This window comes from Homalodisca vitripennis, chromosome 7 (genome assembly GCF_021130785.1).
Source record: "Homalodisca vitripennis isolate AUS2020 chromosome 7, UT_GWSS_2.1, whole genome shotgun sequence".
Lineage (NCBI taxonomy): Eukaryota > Metazoa > Arthropoda > Insecta > Hemiptera > Cicadellidae > Homalodisca > Homalodisca vitripennis.
Genome location: NC_060213.1, coordinates 60,778,552 through 60,797,235, shown reverse-complemented (window position 1 = coordinate 60,797,235; position 18,684 = coordinate 60,778,552). Strand labels below are relative to the sequence as shown.

Sequence of the window (18,684 nt, the reverse complement as noted above, 5' to 3'; positions counted from 1 at the left end):
GGCTTTAGTCCAGTTCACTTTCCTGCAACTCAATGTGTATGGACTTATCTTCTAATGAACAGACAGTTGTCCAAAGTTAGATTTCCAGACACAAATGCTTGGTGCAACAATTCCAGATCAATATGTATTGGGTTGGTTTTAGTATTGTTTGTTTGGCCAAACACACACCAGAATACCAATTTCAAGGCAGAGGTTCAATGAAAGCAGGAATATCTTGGGTTGACCTTTGATGGAAAGCTAGTTTCTTGTTTGGATCTCTCCATTGCTCTTGAGTGATGCTAGGTAGTACCATCCCGGGAGAGGTACTTGTCTTGAACTAAGGGGATTATCTTTCAACCATTATCCATCTGTCAATCCCTAGACTCAATGTCTAATGTCACAATTTGAGCTTTCACTCTTCCAATAGTCAAGGATTGCAACAATATCTCTTATAATAGTTCATGTGAATTTTTATATTTTTTGTGATTCCAGAAGTCCTTCTGTTGATATGGATTTTGGGTTGTCCAAATTTTGTTATTCATAGTTTTAGTGTAAAAAGTAATCAGGGATACAGGCGATGTTAAAATAATTTAGGTAGCTTATTCCTTTGGGCCTATTGTACTCTAAATCCGTAACTCATTGATAAAATATTTCAAAATCACATAGGCCAAAGCTTATGTGAACTGTTAACCAGCCGGCAGCCATAAAGATCGATCAGTTCTACTAGGTTCAACTGTCGATCTTTGCTGATTATCTTTGATTGTATGGTTCAATCCAAGATGACCTCATAGATCATGTATGTCTATGCAGGTGGAGAAGGAGAGCGGAACTAACACGGCACGCCGGTTGGAGCGGGGGGCAACCATGGTTGTAGCGATGGACCATTCAGTTGTTCTGCAACTGCCCCGAGGCAATCTGGAGACGGTGGAGCCGCGGGCACTTACTCTGGTCACAGCTGGTAAACTGCTGGACATGGGAGAGTTTAAGGCAGTCGCACAGTTATTGCGGAGGTAGGTGCTTTCATTTGGTTCACCATTTTAGGGTGTGTCAAAATTTTTGTTTCCTTACAAAATTATAACATTGTATTAATTCATTCATGGATTTATTCATAAACATAATAGTTTCAACAACTTTTCTTTATCCTTTAGCGATTTAATCGTAATATTAGAAGGGTTCATCTTTATTGAAAGTGTTTTACAAGAAATAAGTATTTAAATTCATATAATTATTTAAAACTTGTGCAGAATACAATAAAATTCAGTTTGTACAACTTTGATATTTTAAACCCTAATGCAAAGTTTATAGTTATTGTATTACTTTTTAACTTATTATTGTTGAATATGCTTTACAAAATGCGCCTAAATTGATTTTTACTCTCTATTTAAATGGAGCTATTGAAATGAATTTTGTTTTAAGTAATCAAGCAAAATAAATTAATCTGTTGGATTACACTCAGTTTTTAAGGCAATTAATCTTCATCTCCTTTAGGTAATCTTTAGTCTTAGCTCAGATCTGAGCAGGGACTAGTGACTTCAAGTGATAATCTGAGTGAGATAATTGTTGTTTGTCGATTGCCACTAGATAGCACACAGAGTGGTTCATATTGGCAAAAACTTTCAGCACTGTATGACAATATCTTCTCATAGACTGTTACGTAGAACGAAGTCAAATTAATAACAGTACAAATAGTAATCAATCAATTAATAATATCTTTATTCAAGACATACATAAAATGTACATGAATGTGTCATTCTTAATAAATAAATTCAAGGTGATGTTATATTAGTTGCACATATATACAATCCTTTTAATGTAAATTATTTTCAAAATCTTAACATACAGTAGTTGAAAATAGGTTTAATATTATTTAAATCGTTTTTATTACCAAATTATAATTAATTCCACTAGACTTCAGAAATCAAAATCAAAATAGGCCTACATGGCTCTGGGAGTAAAACTCTTCAAAGTTATAACATGATAAATCCATTAAAAACGGTTTTAATTTATTTTTGAATCTAACACTATTGTTTTCATTTCTGATGCTACCTGGCAGGTTCCCCATAAACTTGATTCCCATATAAGTTAAACTTTGCTTAAATTTTTCTTTATTATGTTGTTTTATTTCAAAGTTATTTTTGTTTCTAGTATTATAATCATGAACATGTAGTTGTCGTGGTAATTTAGTCTCATTATTTTTTATATATAATACTGTTCTATATATATATAGAGGCATATAGAGGCTGTATACAGTCATAAACTCGAGCTCTTTAAAATATAACTTGCATGACTCATCTTTTTTGAGTTTTAGAATCACCCTAATTGCCTCCTTTTGTAGATGTAAAATTTTATTCAGGTTTACAGCACTTGTTCCCCCATACACTTCAATCCCGTATGCGATATGTGAATGAACCATGGCATAGTACACTGATTTCAAGGTTTGTTTATTACAAAAAAGGTGCTAGCTTTCTTAGTGCAAAGATTCCTGAACTTATTTTGTTATATATTTTTTGTACATGAATGTTCCAATTAAGTGTATTATCTAAATGTAGCCCTAAAAATTTAGTTTCTTTATCCACATTTTTCATATTAATTTTGTTTGATTCAACATTTTTGCAAGTAAACTGTATAAAAGTAGTTTTATTATCATTGAGTAGAAGATTTATGTTATTTAAATAACTTTTTAACAATGAAACTGATTCGTTACATTTCTTCTTAGTTGTACCTAATTCCATATCGGCAATGCACAAGCTGCATACAAACAAATTTTACTATTATCAATTATATCATACAGATAATTAGGTAAACCCCCCAAGTAGCACAAGAACAGGAAAGGGCCTAATATTGACCCCTGTGGGACAGAGTAGGTCACATTTTTTGTATGAGAACTAACATCATGCTGATTATTTTTATTCAAATACTTAACATTAACGAACTATTAACGGCCTTCCAAGTACGACTTAATCCAGCTAAGCTCTTTACGAATGATACCATAGCTTTTTAATTTTTCTAGTAATATTTTATGATCAACACTGTCAAATGCTTTGGTCAAATCTAGGAAGGCGCCAACAATGTTGTATCCCTCATCTAAGTTCTCTAAAATGTTTTCAATATAATTTCTTAATGCTGTTAATGTGGATCTATTTTTCCTGTATCCATGTTGATCAATGTCAAGTAATTTATTGTTTTCAAAATAGTCAACTAATTGAATCAGCACACACTTTTCAAATATTTTAGATAAGGACGGTTTAATAGCCAATGGTTTGTAGTTAAGAGGATCAGTACAATCCCCTTTTTTATGTACTGGTATTACTTTTGAAACTTTTAATTGAGAAGGAATTCCAGTTATGAGTGATGTATTAATTACATGTAAAAGAGGTTTAATTAGTGGTAATTTCGCTTCCTTAACAATTTTCATGGGTATGTCATCATACCCTGCTGACCACTTAGGTTTTATTGAATCAATTATCTGATGTAGAGTCTTATCATCAATTGTGTTACAAATAAATCTGGATTCCGTTACTTGCTGTATCAAATCCTCTGTTTGAACATCATTTGTACTTAGATTAGGGATAACATGAGTATCAACCATTTCAACAAAATTGTTATTAAAAATATTTGCAACTTTGTATGGATCCTCTATAAGAATACCATCCTTTTTAAGTAAGTACATTATTAGGTGACTGCTTTTCTTTTTTATTTTTTGTTTCACTATTAATGATATCCCAAATTGTTTTGTTAACATTAGTGGACTTTTTTTATTTTTAAATCAAAATGTTTTTCTTTTTACATAAAATTGTTTTTTTGAGATATTTCTTGTGTGCTTTCATTTTTTTTTTTTTTTTTTTTTTTAAGATTTATATTACTCTTATCTTTCCTATACTGCTGATGCATGTCAATAAGCTTATCATGCTCATTAATAATTTCATCATCTACCCACTCTTTATTTTGGTTTCCTTTTGTAATTTTAGTCAGAGGAAAATGCAAATCAAAATAATATTTGATCAAGTTGTAAAAATAAAGAAACTTATCTTCAACAGAACTTTGGTAAAGTTCGGTCCAGTCTTGTTTCTCCAAGTCGCCTTTAAACAATTTTATCTTTTCCATACTTCCTGCCCATTACTGTATTTTTTGTATTATGACCTCTTTTATTATTAATGTTTTCTATTTTAAAAAGTTGTGCATCATGATCCGATAGAGCAGTTATCAAACATTCCACTCCAAAAGAATTTTCGTCTAGGTTTGTGATGAAATTATCAATATCAGATTCACATGTTTCTGTTATTCTAGTAGGTATTTTTATAGTATATTTAAACCCATGCATATTGATAAGACTAACAAAGTCTGTTTTCTTTCTGCCCTCCCTCAAAACATCCACATTAATATCCCCACCTATTAAAACATTTTTGTTGATTTTACAAATTTCTGCCAAAAGTGTGTTTAATGTTTCAAGAAAAATGTCTATTTTCTCAGAGGGTGTTCTATAAAGTCCAGCCACAATAAATGTTGTCTGGTCTATCTTAATTTCTATAGTACATGACTCAAAAACTTTATCTTGATTTAAAGTGTTTATAGCATTAACAGAAATTTTTTTCACACTACTTAATTTCTCTGATACCAGTATTAAAACCCCTCCCCCTGACAAGAATTTCTTATATACCAGTTTACGCAAGAATAGCCAGGTATTTTAATTTTATCTATTACATTTTCGTTTAATTTGTGTTCTGTTAGAACTACTACATCGGGATTTATTTCCTGTAATGTAATAATTAATGCGTCAATTCTAGATTCCAAATGTTGAATGTTTTGATGGAAGACAATTAAGTGATTTGTTAACATATTCCTTGTATTATTATTATTTTTAGATATATGATTAGTGCCTAATTTTCTATGTCTGTTAGAATTGATGCAGTTATTATTTATGTTAATGGTGAGAACACCGTTAGATCTAAAAAACTTGAGCCCTTATTCTCTATGTCCACAGTCTTAATTAAGCTTGACATTAAGTTATTCTTAGGTTGGATTGTCCTGCTAGTAAAAAAAGATTCCAGTTGCTTAGGGCTAATACTAGAGTTTTCTGAACCTAAAACATCACTTATTACTTCACTATGCCCCATACTGACTTTTTCACCCCCCTCCACACAACACACTACCGGCGACGAGATCGATGCAACCTTAGAAACCTCGGAGAAAGTGATTGATTTTCTTTGCTGTGACCAAAGAGAGTAAATTTTGTGACGAAGACTCTTTGCAAAGTCAGTGACTGATAGTCCATTCCACAGTTGTCGGTTTGAATTTTCATTACGTATGATGATTGAAATAGAAGCTCCTGTGGTCTGCTGAAAGTTCACTATATTGGCACCAAATATGTCTAATGTAATATTTTCCCGAACACAACCCATAGGAGAGCATATTAATTTCTTTAAACCCCTTCTTTTAAAGTCTTCTGTGAAATTTCTGAATGCAGTGTTGTAATCTGATATATGTGGTTTACTATTATAATGTGGTTTTGTGACTAAACCGTAGAAGTTAGCTCCATTTGGAATTTCTTGATGGGTTAGATATTTACTCTGAAGAGATGATGGTTTAACAATTAGATTTTTAAAAACTGTTGCCACCCCGGCACTCATATTTCTTTCATGATCAAGGTCTCCAGAAATGCAGTGGGCAAAAGCCCAGAGATCCTTGTTTAAGTTTGTTTTAATCAATTGTTTCATGTTAGATTTAATTACATCTATCTGGCACTCCCCCTTCATTGATTTAAAAGGATCGTCTTTATCACCTGTTTTATTATTTGGTAATTCCCCATCAGGATATAAATGAGCATTACTAAGAGAATTTATTAACATATAAGCCAACTTTCTTTTACCTCGATAATTAAGGTGCAAGCCATGTCGAGTAAAGTTAAACCATTTCAGCTCTTCAAGATCAATGACCACTACTCTGTTCATCCTCACTGCAAGTTCTCTTTTATAGCTGTTTACCAAACATATTTCATCATGAAGAGGATCACACAGTTCTAGGTCGTAACAATGGGGTATAGTGGTTATTAGTATAGTTTTACTTTTACTTAGCAATTTCAAGTCTTTCTCTAAGTTACTGTAAATGTTCATAGTTGTTTTATTTGTAACATCATTTGTACCCGCAATTATTATTACTGGATGGTGGCCAGATCTTTTAGCTTGTGTATAAACTTCCTGAGTTGATGCCCCAGGTATAACTAGACCATTTATTCTAATCTTGCCCTTACTACAGGTGTCGATTATTTCTGGAAGATCTCTCCCATGGCTGTCTGTGTAAAACTCAACTCTCATTGGTAGAACCTCATCCACACCTCCTTTACGAGTTTCTTCCATGGTTGTAGATTTGTTATCATGCTGCATCGTCAGTAAGTCAGTACTGTTATTGTGCCGAAGAGGAGCCAAACAATTGGCTGCACTTTGGACCGAAAGAGACTCCCTTACCCGTGATTTAAATAAGAGTTCTTTTACTGTAGTGCAATCAAATTTCAGATATTGGTTATTAAACCATAAATAAGCAAGACATGACCTCCTCATTATTACGTCACTTTCATGTATATGTAGCAATGATGAACTATTTATGATCAAATTTGAGATGTTGTTTTCAATGATTCCTCTCATCAGCCAGTCAACAAACAGCAGCATGTATGTGCTGCAGTCAAGTGAATTGTTCTGCTGGGGCCAAACAATGCTTTAAAAGTAGCTTGTTCAGAAAAGACACACTTTGATAGTTTATTGAACATTTCTACGGCTGGTTTTAAGTTGTATTGTTTGATTGAATCAAAATAGTAGAAAGTATTGTCAGTTCTAAGATAAAACAAGAGACTCCAGTATGTGCCTGAACCCTCCCCTTCTGTTACCGCATTATTAACTGGAATAAAAATGTAGCTTTTGTCTTTTAGCGAAAATACCATCAAATTGATATCAGTGAAACTCCTGATTGCATGGCTAACCCCTGGGTCTATAAAAGCAGTATTGAGAGCTTCCATTTCACAGTTGTTTAAAGTTTTAAAATATACTTCAATAGTATCGTCGGTTATCCATTCATTCCCCAAGAGAGCAAGACTGTAGCTACTATTGACTATGGTTTGACTGCCAATGCTTTGTTGATTTATTTTTAGTTGTGTATTGTTGGAGGAAGGTAGTATACACTTTTTCTGGGAAGAGTTTAGAAGCGATTTCAGAATTTTATGTTCTGTTTTCAAGTTATTAAGTTCTTTGGATACATTCTCATGCACTGAAATCAATTCACTTTTTTGCTTGTCGGCACTGTTCATAAGCATTTTAAGGTGTTTTACTTCTTGCAAGGCACGTTTCAATTTATCTGCACATTTTTGCTTATCCTCTTCATGTTGAAAAATAAGATTACTTTGGAGTTCTGCGTCAGTTTTAGATTTTTCATGTATAAAATTAATTTTACTAATTAATTCAGTTTCCATCCTCTCCTTTTCCTTTGCTAAGACATTTATTTTATTTTCCATTTCCTGTATTTTGCAATCCATTTCTAAATTCATTTTTGTTTCATAATTTTTTAATTGAAAAATTTGTTGCTTTAATTTTTCATTTTTTTCTACTAATAAGGTACCAGCTGTAGCAGCTAGTGTGAGAGTGGAATTAATATCAACTTCATTCTCATTACCAAGGTTCTGAATTTGCTCCTTTAAATTGTCCAAACTAATGTTTAGATTGGGATTATTTAAGTTACGAATGCAGTTTAAACATTTCCAGTTGTTTGAACTTTCTTTACTCAATTTATTAAACTCTGCATCGGTCATGCTAGTACATTTTTTATGATAACACAATTTACACACACCATTACAAAGTACTGCTGATGATCTAATCCCCGACCCACAAACTCCACAAGGACATTTAGGCATTTTTATATGTTTTTTTGCAGCGATAAGTTTGATAGTTTAATAATAAATATAGGTAAAGGAGAGATAAATTAATAAACTGTTATTATCCAATTATTCACATATAGCAAATATATGTTTCTCTATAATATTGTGACTGTAAATAATTCCTGTGTTTTTATCTAAACTACACAAATAATATTGCTGGTAAAAAGTAGTCTCAGTTTGCACCCAATCCTGGGAAGTAGGCATACAGTAACAGTTGCCAGTGACCTCGACTATTGAGCCATTCAGGATGGCAAGTTAACAGCTGCAGTCTGTTTAAAGTTAAAGCTGTTTGACATTTGTCTGGTAATAATCTAGTGTGCCTGTTCCTGTTTCCAAGTTACTACATGAATCAGACTAGTGTTTCACTTCCTGTTCAGCCACTAATTAATCAACAAATACTAATTAAGACAATTTTTATTTTTACTTATATCTCACTTGTAACTTCGGATATGATAAAAAATAAAGTCTTTATTATACTTTTCATCTCATAGAGTGTTTCATTGTTTTAAAAAAAACTCCAATTAAAACTATGCTTAAAAATGTGCTTTGACAATGCCAAAACTGTAAGTATTTTTATTTCTAATACTTTCTTTACTGATAAAAGATAATTGAAACCTGATACTTGTGCCGAGTTATGGTGTCTATTAAACTGTAGTTACCCACTTAAAAGCTATCCCAATTACATATTTAGCACCTAATCATAAATCAAAACTGACACAGAAATCACCAACACTTCCACCTCATATACATTGAATACATTAATAAAAAATAAGGTCTTGTGTGCATAATACCACACAATAGAAGTAAAAACTTTGTTTCGTCAAAAATCAATATAGTTAAAAAAATGTGATGACATTATTAGGCACTCAGATTTTTCTTCAATCGATTACTTTATTGCATAATTTCAATTCTTTACATGAACTGAAATTGTTTTGAAAGACTGCAATGATAATGTGTTATTATAATATGAGATACTCGTACATAAGGCCTTGACTATACTATCAGCTGGTAGCAAGGGCACCATAAAGAGGATATTGGAGAATAAGAGACATGTGACAATACACATCATGTCAATATACGAGGTGTGATCAAAAAGTTCCAGGACTTTTTATATACTATGGGAATGCAATGTCTCACAGTGATGCGGTTGGCAGCATTGTATTCCCTCACTCAACAGTAACACAGCTGTGTTTGCAGATCAACCATAACATCACTGAAAGTAACATTAGCACAGCTTGTTTGAGATTAGTTTTATAGAGTTTGGCTATTTTTTTGTTTAATGAAAATGAATGTGAAAGAAGAGCAACGTGTTTGTGTGAAGTTTTGTGTGAAACTGAACAAAACGTTTTCTGAAACCTTTTTGATGTTACAAGAGGCTTTTGCTGAAGAATGTCTAAGCCGATCATGCTGCCATCAGTGGTTCAAGAGGTTTAAAGATGGCCGAACATCCACAGACGACAATGCTCGTTCCGGACGTCCTTCAACGTCAATCAATGATGACAATGTTGCTAAAGTGAACGCTCTCGTACGATCAGACCGTCGATTAACAATCCGTGAAATGGCAGAAGAGTGTAACATTTCATTTGAGTCATGTCAGGAAATTTTAACTGAAAAACTTCAAATGCGTTGTGTTGCAGCATTGTTTGTGCCAAAACTGTTGACTGAAGACCAAAAACAACACTGAATTCATGTTTTTGAGGAACTTCTTCAAAAGGCAAATGATGACGAAAGCTTCTTGGATCATGTCATTACGGGAGACGAGACATGGGTTTTTGGTTACGATGTGGAAACAAAAGCCCAATCATCACAATGGACATCAAAAGGCTCTCCAAGACCCAAGAAAGCACGTCAAGTCAAATCAAATGTGAAAGTCATGCTTACGGCTTTCTTTGACTGTAAAGGTGTCGTCTACTATGAATTCCTTCCACAAGGTCAAACAATTAATTGTTTTGTTTATCTTGAAACCCTTAGAAAATTGCGTAATGCTGTGAGCAGAAAGAGACCTGAGCTGTGGCAAAGTGGTTACGGTTTTCCTTGACTGTAAAGGTGTCGTCTACTATGAATTCCTTCCACAAGGTCAAACAATTAATCGTTTTGTTTATCTTGAAACCCTCAGAAAATTGCGTAATGCTGTGAGAAGAAAGAGACCTGAGCTGTGGCAAAGTGGTGATTGGGTCCTTCACCATGACAATACTCCTGTTCACTCTGCATTAGTTATCCGTGACTTTTGTGTAAAAAACGCAATGACTGTCATTCCTCAGCCCCCCCCCCACTCACCTGACCTGGTTCCAGCAGTCCAGCAGACTTTTTTCTCTTCCCGAAGCTCAAGAGACCCCTGAAAGGACGAAGATTTCAAACAGTTGACGAAATTAAAGAAAAAACGACGGAGCTGCTAAACACCTTTACAAAAGAAGAGTTTTCTGGGGCCTTTGATCAGTGGAAACACCGGTGGGAAAAGTGTGTAGCTTCCCAGGGGGAGTACTTTGAAGGAGACAAATTCGAATAACCTGTATTTTGTATGAATAAATGTATAAAAATTCAGTCCTGGAACTTTTTGATCACACCTCGTATACATCAACACTCGTTGCTAGGAGCAAAATATGGTGTTGATTTGAGTAAATAAAAAAAGATTTTATTTATATGAAACACCACACATTTTATTGAGTCTAGATCAAGCAGTTTTAATGTTACGAAAGACATATATAAATAATTGTTTTAACTTTTTGACAAGTGTGCCAAATTAATGGGCACAAACTGTATGGATGTTGTCGTGTGTGAAACTTTATCTTGAATTTTTTTCTTCCACACTCTCTCACCTTTAAACTTGCTGGTCCAATCAAACTCGAGCTTAAGATAGGGCTTCATTTCCAAACAACATCTTCAAATTACGTAGTGTGAATTTCCCCCATCCCTGTTTGTTAAAAACTTTTTAATACAACCCATCACGTTATAGAGATTCTGTAAAGAAAAAATTTTATGATCTCAAAATTATGACAGTATATGACCTTTACATATTTAAAACTATAATATATATTAAAGGACACCAGCCTGTTATCTCAGTGGAAAATTAAGGACATTGTTATAACAAAAGAGCTTGAAAAGAGGTACAAACTGGGCATCACAACTTTTTGTGAAGAACGCAAGTTACACCGGTCTGATGTTGTATAGAAAGTTGAATAGGACAATTAGAAATAAAAAGTTATTAAACAATTTATTGATTAATTTAGTACCCTACTCAACAATAGGGAAGAATTGACTACCAGGTAATGTAATATGAGCAATAGTTAAGTGTAAGTGTTTGTATGGTTTATTTATTTCATTACATTATAGCGTTATTTATTTTATGTCATGTATGTCTGTATGTATGTGTTTTGTCTTAGTTGTATAATACAGTTGTAGTATTCTTATTCATACACTATTCATTGTACATTGTACAAATTTATGAATAAAGTAATTTCTGATTCTGTATGCAAAAAACAATGTAACCTTGCTCTGTCATGTTTTCACTGGTGAAAATACTGAGAGAAAGAATAGAAACCAAGCTGGTCCCTTAATTTTAACAGAGCAACCTTTAAACATTCCACTCTACCAGTGCACTTCAGATTAACTGATCAAAGTAAATGTATTAGTCTGATTTATACTTGACTAATCTTTGTATTATTGATAAAGTAAAAAAAAGAAAACTAGGTATATTGTAAAAATTTATTTATTGCTTACAATTAGTAAGCAAGAATTTTAAATTTTTATAAATTTAATAATATTTGTACATAATTATTTCAGAACACATAATGTTTCATTCTTTCAACATTATAGAATCTTAAACTGTGTAATAATAGTTAATATCAATTTTTGAAGTTGGCGGATATGGAGTTATTATCAATTTGAATAATAATTATCATTTCAAGCAATTTAATTTTATTGATAAACTAATCCTAAAAGTAATTAATTCTGCTAATTTTACACTATGAAATTAAATGTTATATTGATCCCAGTTTTGTTGCAGACAGAGGATAAATCTGAACCTGTGCGTGGATCACAACCCATCAGCATTTTTGTTGTCAGTACACAGATTTGTGGCGCAAGTGCATGACCCGCAGTGGCTCAGCGTGTTCCTGGCGGAGTTGACAGAGGAGGATGTTACTCGCACCATCTACTCAGGCTTTTACAAACAAATGGTACAATTTTTTCACACTTTCATGTGTGCTTTGTTTTTTGAAAAGTTTTATCAGATACGAGATTTGAATATTCTGGATTTGACCATCATTACATTATAAGTTCAGTTTTGTGAAAAGGTCTAGCTAGCCGAACAAAACTTTTAAACAGGAGAGTGTTAAAAGTTTAATATGTAATGTTATAAGATTTTAGGAGGTAAACAATGGTTTTATAGATGTGCATATAAAATTATACATTTTTAATTGTAAAAGCCAGTATTCAACACAAAATTAGGCGTACATTTAACTTAGGCTAGACTTCTGAGCCTAACAGTTGATATTATACTTTTCCAACGATTTAAACTTATCTAATCTTTAAATTTTTTACAAAAGAAGCACAACAAACGGCAGTATTTACAGTTCAATTTACTTCAGTTAGATTTGCAGTATCAACAGTCCTAACGGATGGTAAAAAATTTCACGCAACCTCATGAAGTCCGTTACACAACACATGACACACCTACGTTGCAACACTTAGACAAGTCATTTCAAATCAACTTACCTTAAGATGAGAGATCAAGCATAATCTGTTGCTTTCTTGTAAACTGTGAAACATTGTACCCAGGTGGCTCGCGGCCCCCCACTGGCTGACAAGGTAGTGAGAGTGTGTACTGCACTGCGTGAAGCAATGACTCAGTCCAACGAAAACCAGGACTTCTATCTGCAGCCGATCCTGAGTACGTACGTGCGCGCTGGACATGTAGGTGAAGCTATCTCCCTAGCCGACAGTGACCAGGCGCTGAGCTATCTCGCTCTGCTCATCGACACAGATAAACTCTACGAGGAGGCCCTCGGCGTGTACAATCTGCAGAAGGCGCTGAAGATTGCTGGTGAGATTTTGTGTTCGCTGACAACACACTTTTCTGTAGTCATATTGGGTAGACTTATTACGAACGTATTAAAGTGGAAAGTGAAACTTTTATTTTTTATTTTGTTTGTTTATGAATTAAACTCAACCTAAAATCAATTTCTTAATATGAAAAACATTTTTGCAAAAATTATTGAGGACATTTTTTTCTGTTTTCTTTATTTCTTTTTCAATATTCCTTTAGAGTGATTTATCACAGAAAATGACTTATTGAGCCCACATTCCCATTCTGCACTTAATGAAACTGCTTCAGTCTTGGTTCTGTACACATCTCATTTATTCTACCATAAGATGTCTCTATGTAATCTTTCAATGTTTTTGTCTCCTATAAAAACTTTATAAAGGGTTATCCAGAACTGTTATTGTTATTTCTTTATCAATACAATTGTCTTTGTGAGTGTATAACTTTCATTTTGATAGTAAAATTTATTTTTACTTCTTAATATTTCCAGAACATTTTGCTATAGGAAAAATAATATGATGGTACAAAATATTAAATATTGATTTTTAGTGGAAATATATTCGTTTAAGGATCCTCACAAAACAATTTAAAATATTTATTTTAAATTATTTGTATTATTATAAATTATTAAAAAATATTTTTAATGTATATTTTTGTAATTCTGTTTGTTGTAAACATTAGATGCAACAAAATAAATGGGCAGATTTTTAGCTAATTTTCCATGCAGGCATAATTAATTAATTCTTCTTTTCAAACTTGGTTTTTAAATTATTATCTGTAAAAAAGAGCAAAAACTCTACTTCTAAATACCATCTGAGCTTTCCCTAGCCATGCATTCAACACTACTGTTAGTAGATGAGTCACCACCTTCTCATCCCTACATGCCCACCTCTTCCACATTTTATCTTCGAATGTCAGTTCTGCACTGGCCAACCCTGCTGGCAGCAGCAAAACGTGTTTCCCCATTATTGCTCGGTACTTGTATTGCAGTGGTGATTTCAGTGTTGTTTACTCTTGCCTCTGATTTGTTAAAGAACAAAAAAGTTTATATTCAGTTGATTGTAAGTGTTCTGTAGAGAACAGGAGCCCTTAAATCTGATTGGTTTTGGTTTTTGCAAAAGCCTCGGTCTTTGAGGGCACAAAATTAAAGTAAGGGGGGCGCAAAGGTCCTTGCGCGGGGACAAACTGTCCTTTTCCCTCAGGAAGGAAAAAAAAGTGTTCTGTAAAATATTATTGTTCTTCTGTACATATTATAGAATAATACAGTAATGTTATAATTTGGTAGATATGGTAGATGTGCTACTATAATATTAACCCGTATATAAGCTTGTAGGATTAGAGTCAACCCACTACCAGTACAACAGTAACCTGGTTTAGTATTTCATGTTGTTCACTGTTCTGGGTATATAATGGGTTATATACGTTATTACACTTTCAATATTATGTAAAACAGTATAATAATAATAATTGATTATAGTCTGATAAAGTACATATTTTATGAAGTTTAAAATTAAATAAGTTGGATCTTTTCTTTATAAAACACAACTTTTTATTATAGTCAAATCTTAGTATATAGTAAGTAATTCTATAAGATTAGCTCGTATCTGTCCTCTGTGTCTTACTCATTATCTCATACTTGCACTTTTCTCTGACTGCATTATGCCTAACCCTCTGATCACTGGGTATAAATTTCTTTCTCTCAATCATGTTACTAGTTTTTAAAGAATTTTATAGAAGTTTTTATAGATTAAAATTTACGACAAATCAAAACGTAAGTTGTGCCGATTTAATCCACTGGAAATACAAAAATACAATCCCTGTTTTAAAGAAACAAAACCGAATTCCCTATTAAAGTCATCCTAAACTATAAAATGTGCGAACGCAACATATAACACTCAACTCAATATATGAAAGTAAAACTCCCAAGATATACACTCTCCTCAATTGGAAAGTCTTTTTTTTTAATTCTCTTTTAAGCTTCAGCTCTTAGGCTATGCTGGCTTGTTTAAATCACTGTGGCTATTATTCCTCTCATGATTGGACCTCCCCGGGATTTGAACCCATTAAAGGTCTCTCAGTTAAAGTGCCGTGACTGTATCCACTAGTCTATGGAGGAAGACTGAAAAAAGTCATTAAATGCGCCAATGTACAGGGTACATGGTGTTCAGTTGCTATGGCAACCATTTTCATATCAACAATGGGTCGTTGAGAACAATGAATGGAGTACAACGTTGTCTGACGTTCAGTCAACATTCTAACGCCAGTTTTATGAACTGCAGTTCATGGAAGGGGACAAAACTTTGATTACAACATCTGTTGGAATATGCATGTAGAGTCATTTTTACTCTTGTAAAATTTGTTCAAATGTGTGTGGGAAGCGTTAAATATGCATGAAAACCAATATGATTAAATTGGAACGCTATTATTTTCAGAATCAATGTCATCAATTTCACATTACTCAAAATATCAACAATATTACTTCTTCTGCTTGCAGGAAAGTCTCTCAAAGATCCCAAGGAGTATGTGCCGTATTTGACCAAATTGCAGCAAATGGATCCTGCGTACATGAGATTCACGATTGACAAGCGGTTGCGAAAGCCACAGTCCGCGCTGCGTAACCTCGTGCAGTGCAAGGATCGGACAGAAGAATGCATACAATTTGTGAAAAGCTCAGGACTCTACACTCTAGCTCTGGAGTTATTCAAGGATCAACCTGAAGAGTGAGTTTTAACCCTTCTCATGCCGTTGACAGATATATTAGAATGGTAGACTTTTACCAAAACGCCAAATACAGTTATATCCGATATTATAGATTATGTCTCTTGGAGAGTTGTTTAGTTCACAAAAGGCTTTGAAATGCCCAGTGCTCGTTCCGTGCTTATTGTGGTTGCCAAGGAAGTATTTATAAACGACCTTCACTCTTTGCAGGGGAGGCAAGTGCCCTTTGTCTAACTCTGACCACCTGATTGTTAGTTCTGTGTCTCCTACAAAGCCATAACCAAACATATCCGTGGTGTGTATTACTGTTATTTTGGTTATCACGAAAACGCACGTCTACTCTATATCTTGTTATTATTTTTCATCGTGTGATAGTGTTGTGATTAGTTTGAAATATTTATCTTTTTTTATAGTAAAGTGTAATTAAAATTTTAAGTTTAATTACATTTTACAATGAAATTAAAATTTATTTGAAACAAAAGTTTTGTAAATAGTTCTTTTTTATTTTTATCAATAAGTACGCTAATTTTAAGTAAAATGCCCTGTTTTATGCTCTCTTTGCTTTTACCTTTTATAATTTAGTTATACTAAAAATTAGCTTTGAAGTTAAATAAAAAATTGTTTTTTACTTGGCTTGGCGTTATGGGAAAGTTAATGGATTTATTAGTGGCGTGCAAAGGGTTAAAACCCTACGATTAGTTGGTGTTAGGCTACATTCTGAACATGTGTAGAAGTGACTAGTGTCTCATTTCAGGTACAAGCAGATCTGTTTGCTGTACGGAGATCATCTGTTGAACAAGCAACTCTACGAGGAGGCTGGCTTGATGTATCAGAGAGGAGGGGATGTCGACAAGGCAATCACAGCTCTCACCCGGGCAGGCAGTCTGCTCCAGTGTCTCACTCTTGCAGCTAAACAAAACTTCAGGTCAGCCGAATTATGTAACATGACGAGTTCATTACATTCCTTATTTTTCACCTAATTATATTTTTTTATATTTCCCAAAAAGTTGTTCACAAGTGTTTATTTGTAAAATGTGGAACATTCAATTTATATAAATGTGTGGAATTTTTTTGTTAGCTTCTGTGTATCTTGTATGAATTTTATTCCTGTTTCAGTTAAATAAATAAATATTACAGAACTACAACATTACAAACATTAGTTTTCAGAAACAGTCATACAATAAATTGGCACTTATTTTTAAGATGCCAAAAATACTCTGGTACATACTGTACTGTTTGTCAAGTTTGTGTTGTGCTGTGCTGCCGTGTTGATGAAATATGAGTGATGTGTTACACAGCGAGGAAGCCTTGGTAGAATTTCACCTGGCGTTGTTGTCAGCACTGCTGAACCAGGAGAAGCATTCTGAAGCTGCTGAGTTACACAGCCTGATGGGAAAACATGAGGAGGCAGTCTCGTGTTTGGTGGAGGGCCGACTGTGGTCTCGGGCTATCTTCCTGTGTCATCAACACAAACAACCGCAGCTTGTCGGTCAGTCTTAGATATTTACTGGATTGAATTTGCAATACAGTCAAAAATATTTAGATTCCACAACAGTCGTTGTTAAACACATTTGTGGTAAACATCACTAACACTGATTACTATTTTACATTCGTATTTACAATTTTAAAAGCCAATCTGGCTTACAATTTTGAAGTTGCATAAGTGAAATATTACATAAAGTTCTATTAACTTAAATGGCTGTGTTAGTAAATTTTATGAATATGTTTACATCATACACACACGCACGCACACACACACACACACACACACACACACACACACACACACACACACACACTATACAGGATCATATTCTAACCAGTAGATAGTGGAATTTTCAAGTTAAACTTTTTCAATGTCTAAATTTTCCAATGTAAGCTTTAGTTTCATTTTCTGAACAAACTAAACCTTTTGGGCTATAAAGGAGAAATTTGGGATATTAAAACAATCACTTTTTGGTAAGCGATGGAGGAGGAAGCAGGTGGTTGAGGTTGAAGATTTATTTGAAGTTAACTTTAGAGGACTTCTTCAATTTGGCGATCCACTGATATTTCAATTAAGAAGGTTGTAAGAGAGGGCTTAGACCACTCTGCTGGTGAAACAGTCAATTGCTTGTTCACTTCTAGAAGTTACAATATCAGTCCATTTTGAGGCTTACAGTATTATACAGTGTAGCAATCATTAACGAAAGTTGGTTTTGTCCTTGTAGGTCCGAAAAGCCATTTTGGGATGTTACTTATCAGTTTTAAGTCAGTAGTAGCATGATTTTGGCAAAATTATTTATTTTCCTTGAACTTTTCTCAAGAGAGTTGAAGAATTTTAATGAAAAAGCAATTATTGAATGTTATTGGTGATTTTATAGTCACGTCCCAGTCAGGTGATTTATTCACCTAATTCAGGTTTCATTATAGAAATTCAAACTTTTTGCTACAAAACATCCCTTAGTACCTGATTGGGAAGAAACGTTAACTTCCTTGCAGTGTAAAGGAACTTGTATCTTCCATTTCACTCTTTCTATGAGGGGTATCCAAAAAGTAAGTTTCCATTAATTATGAAAAAGTTAAAAAGACTCAAAAAATAACTGAAACACATTTATTCAACTTTTTACATCATACCTTATTTTTCTACATAGTTACCATCCCTTTCTAAGCACTCTTGGTATCTAGGAAGTAGTTTTTTTATTCCAGCATCACAAAATTCACCCGCCAAATTTTTAAGCCAAGTATCCACCTCATTTTGAAGGTCATCGCTGTTGGCAAATCGCCGACCGCCAAGGTGTCTTTTCAGCTCCGGAAACAGATGAAAATCGCTAGGCGCAAGATCTGGTGAGTATGGAGGATGACCAAAAACATCCCACTTAAATTTCCTCAAAAGTTCCATTGTTGCACAAGCAGCGTGTGGTCGGGCGTTATCTTGAATAAGCAGAACCGTGCGCGACAAAAGTCCGCGCCGTTTATTCTGTATTGCCCGCCGAAGTCTGGTGAGAACTTCACAATACCTTTCTGCATTTATGGTTTCGCCACAAGG

At 33.8% G+C, this 18,684-nt stretch overlaps 1 protein-coding gene across 1 annotated transcript in view; it reads left to right on the top strand.

Annotated features, from left to right (window-relative positions):
- Positions 1-18,684, top strand: part of LOC124365904 (putative elongator complex protein 1) — a 42,047-nt gene that overhangs the window by 4,177 nt on the left and 19,186 nt on the right. Inside the window, exons 4-9 of the mRNA XM_046822023.1 lie at positions 790-989; positions 11,901-12,072; positions 12,674-12,938; positions 15,433-15,658; positions 16,411-16,581; positions 16,955-17,145. Of these exons, the coding sequence (XP_046677979.1) occupies positions 790-989; positions 11,901-12,072; positions 12,674-12,938; positions 15,433-15,658; positions 16,411-16,581; positions 16,955-17,145 (1,225 nt within the window). The remainder of the gene's footprint in view (positions 1-789; positions 990-11,900; positions 12,073-12,673; positions 12,939-15,432; positions 15,659-16,410; positions 16,582-16,954; positions 17,146-18,684) is intronic.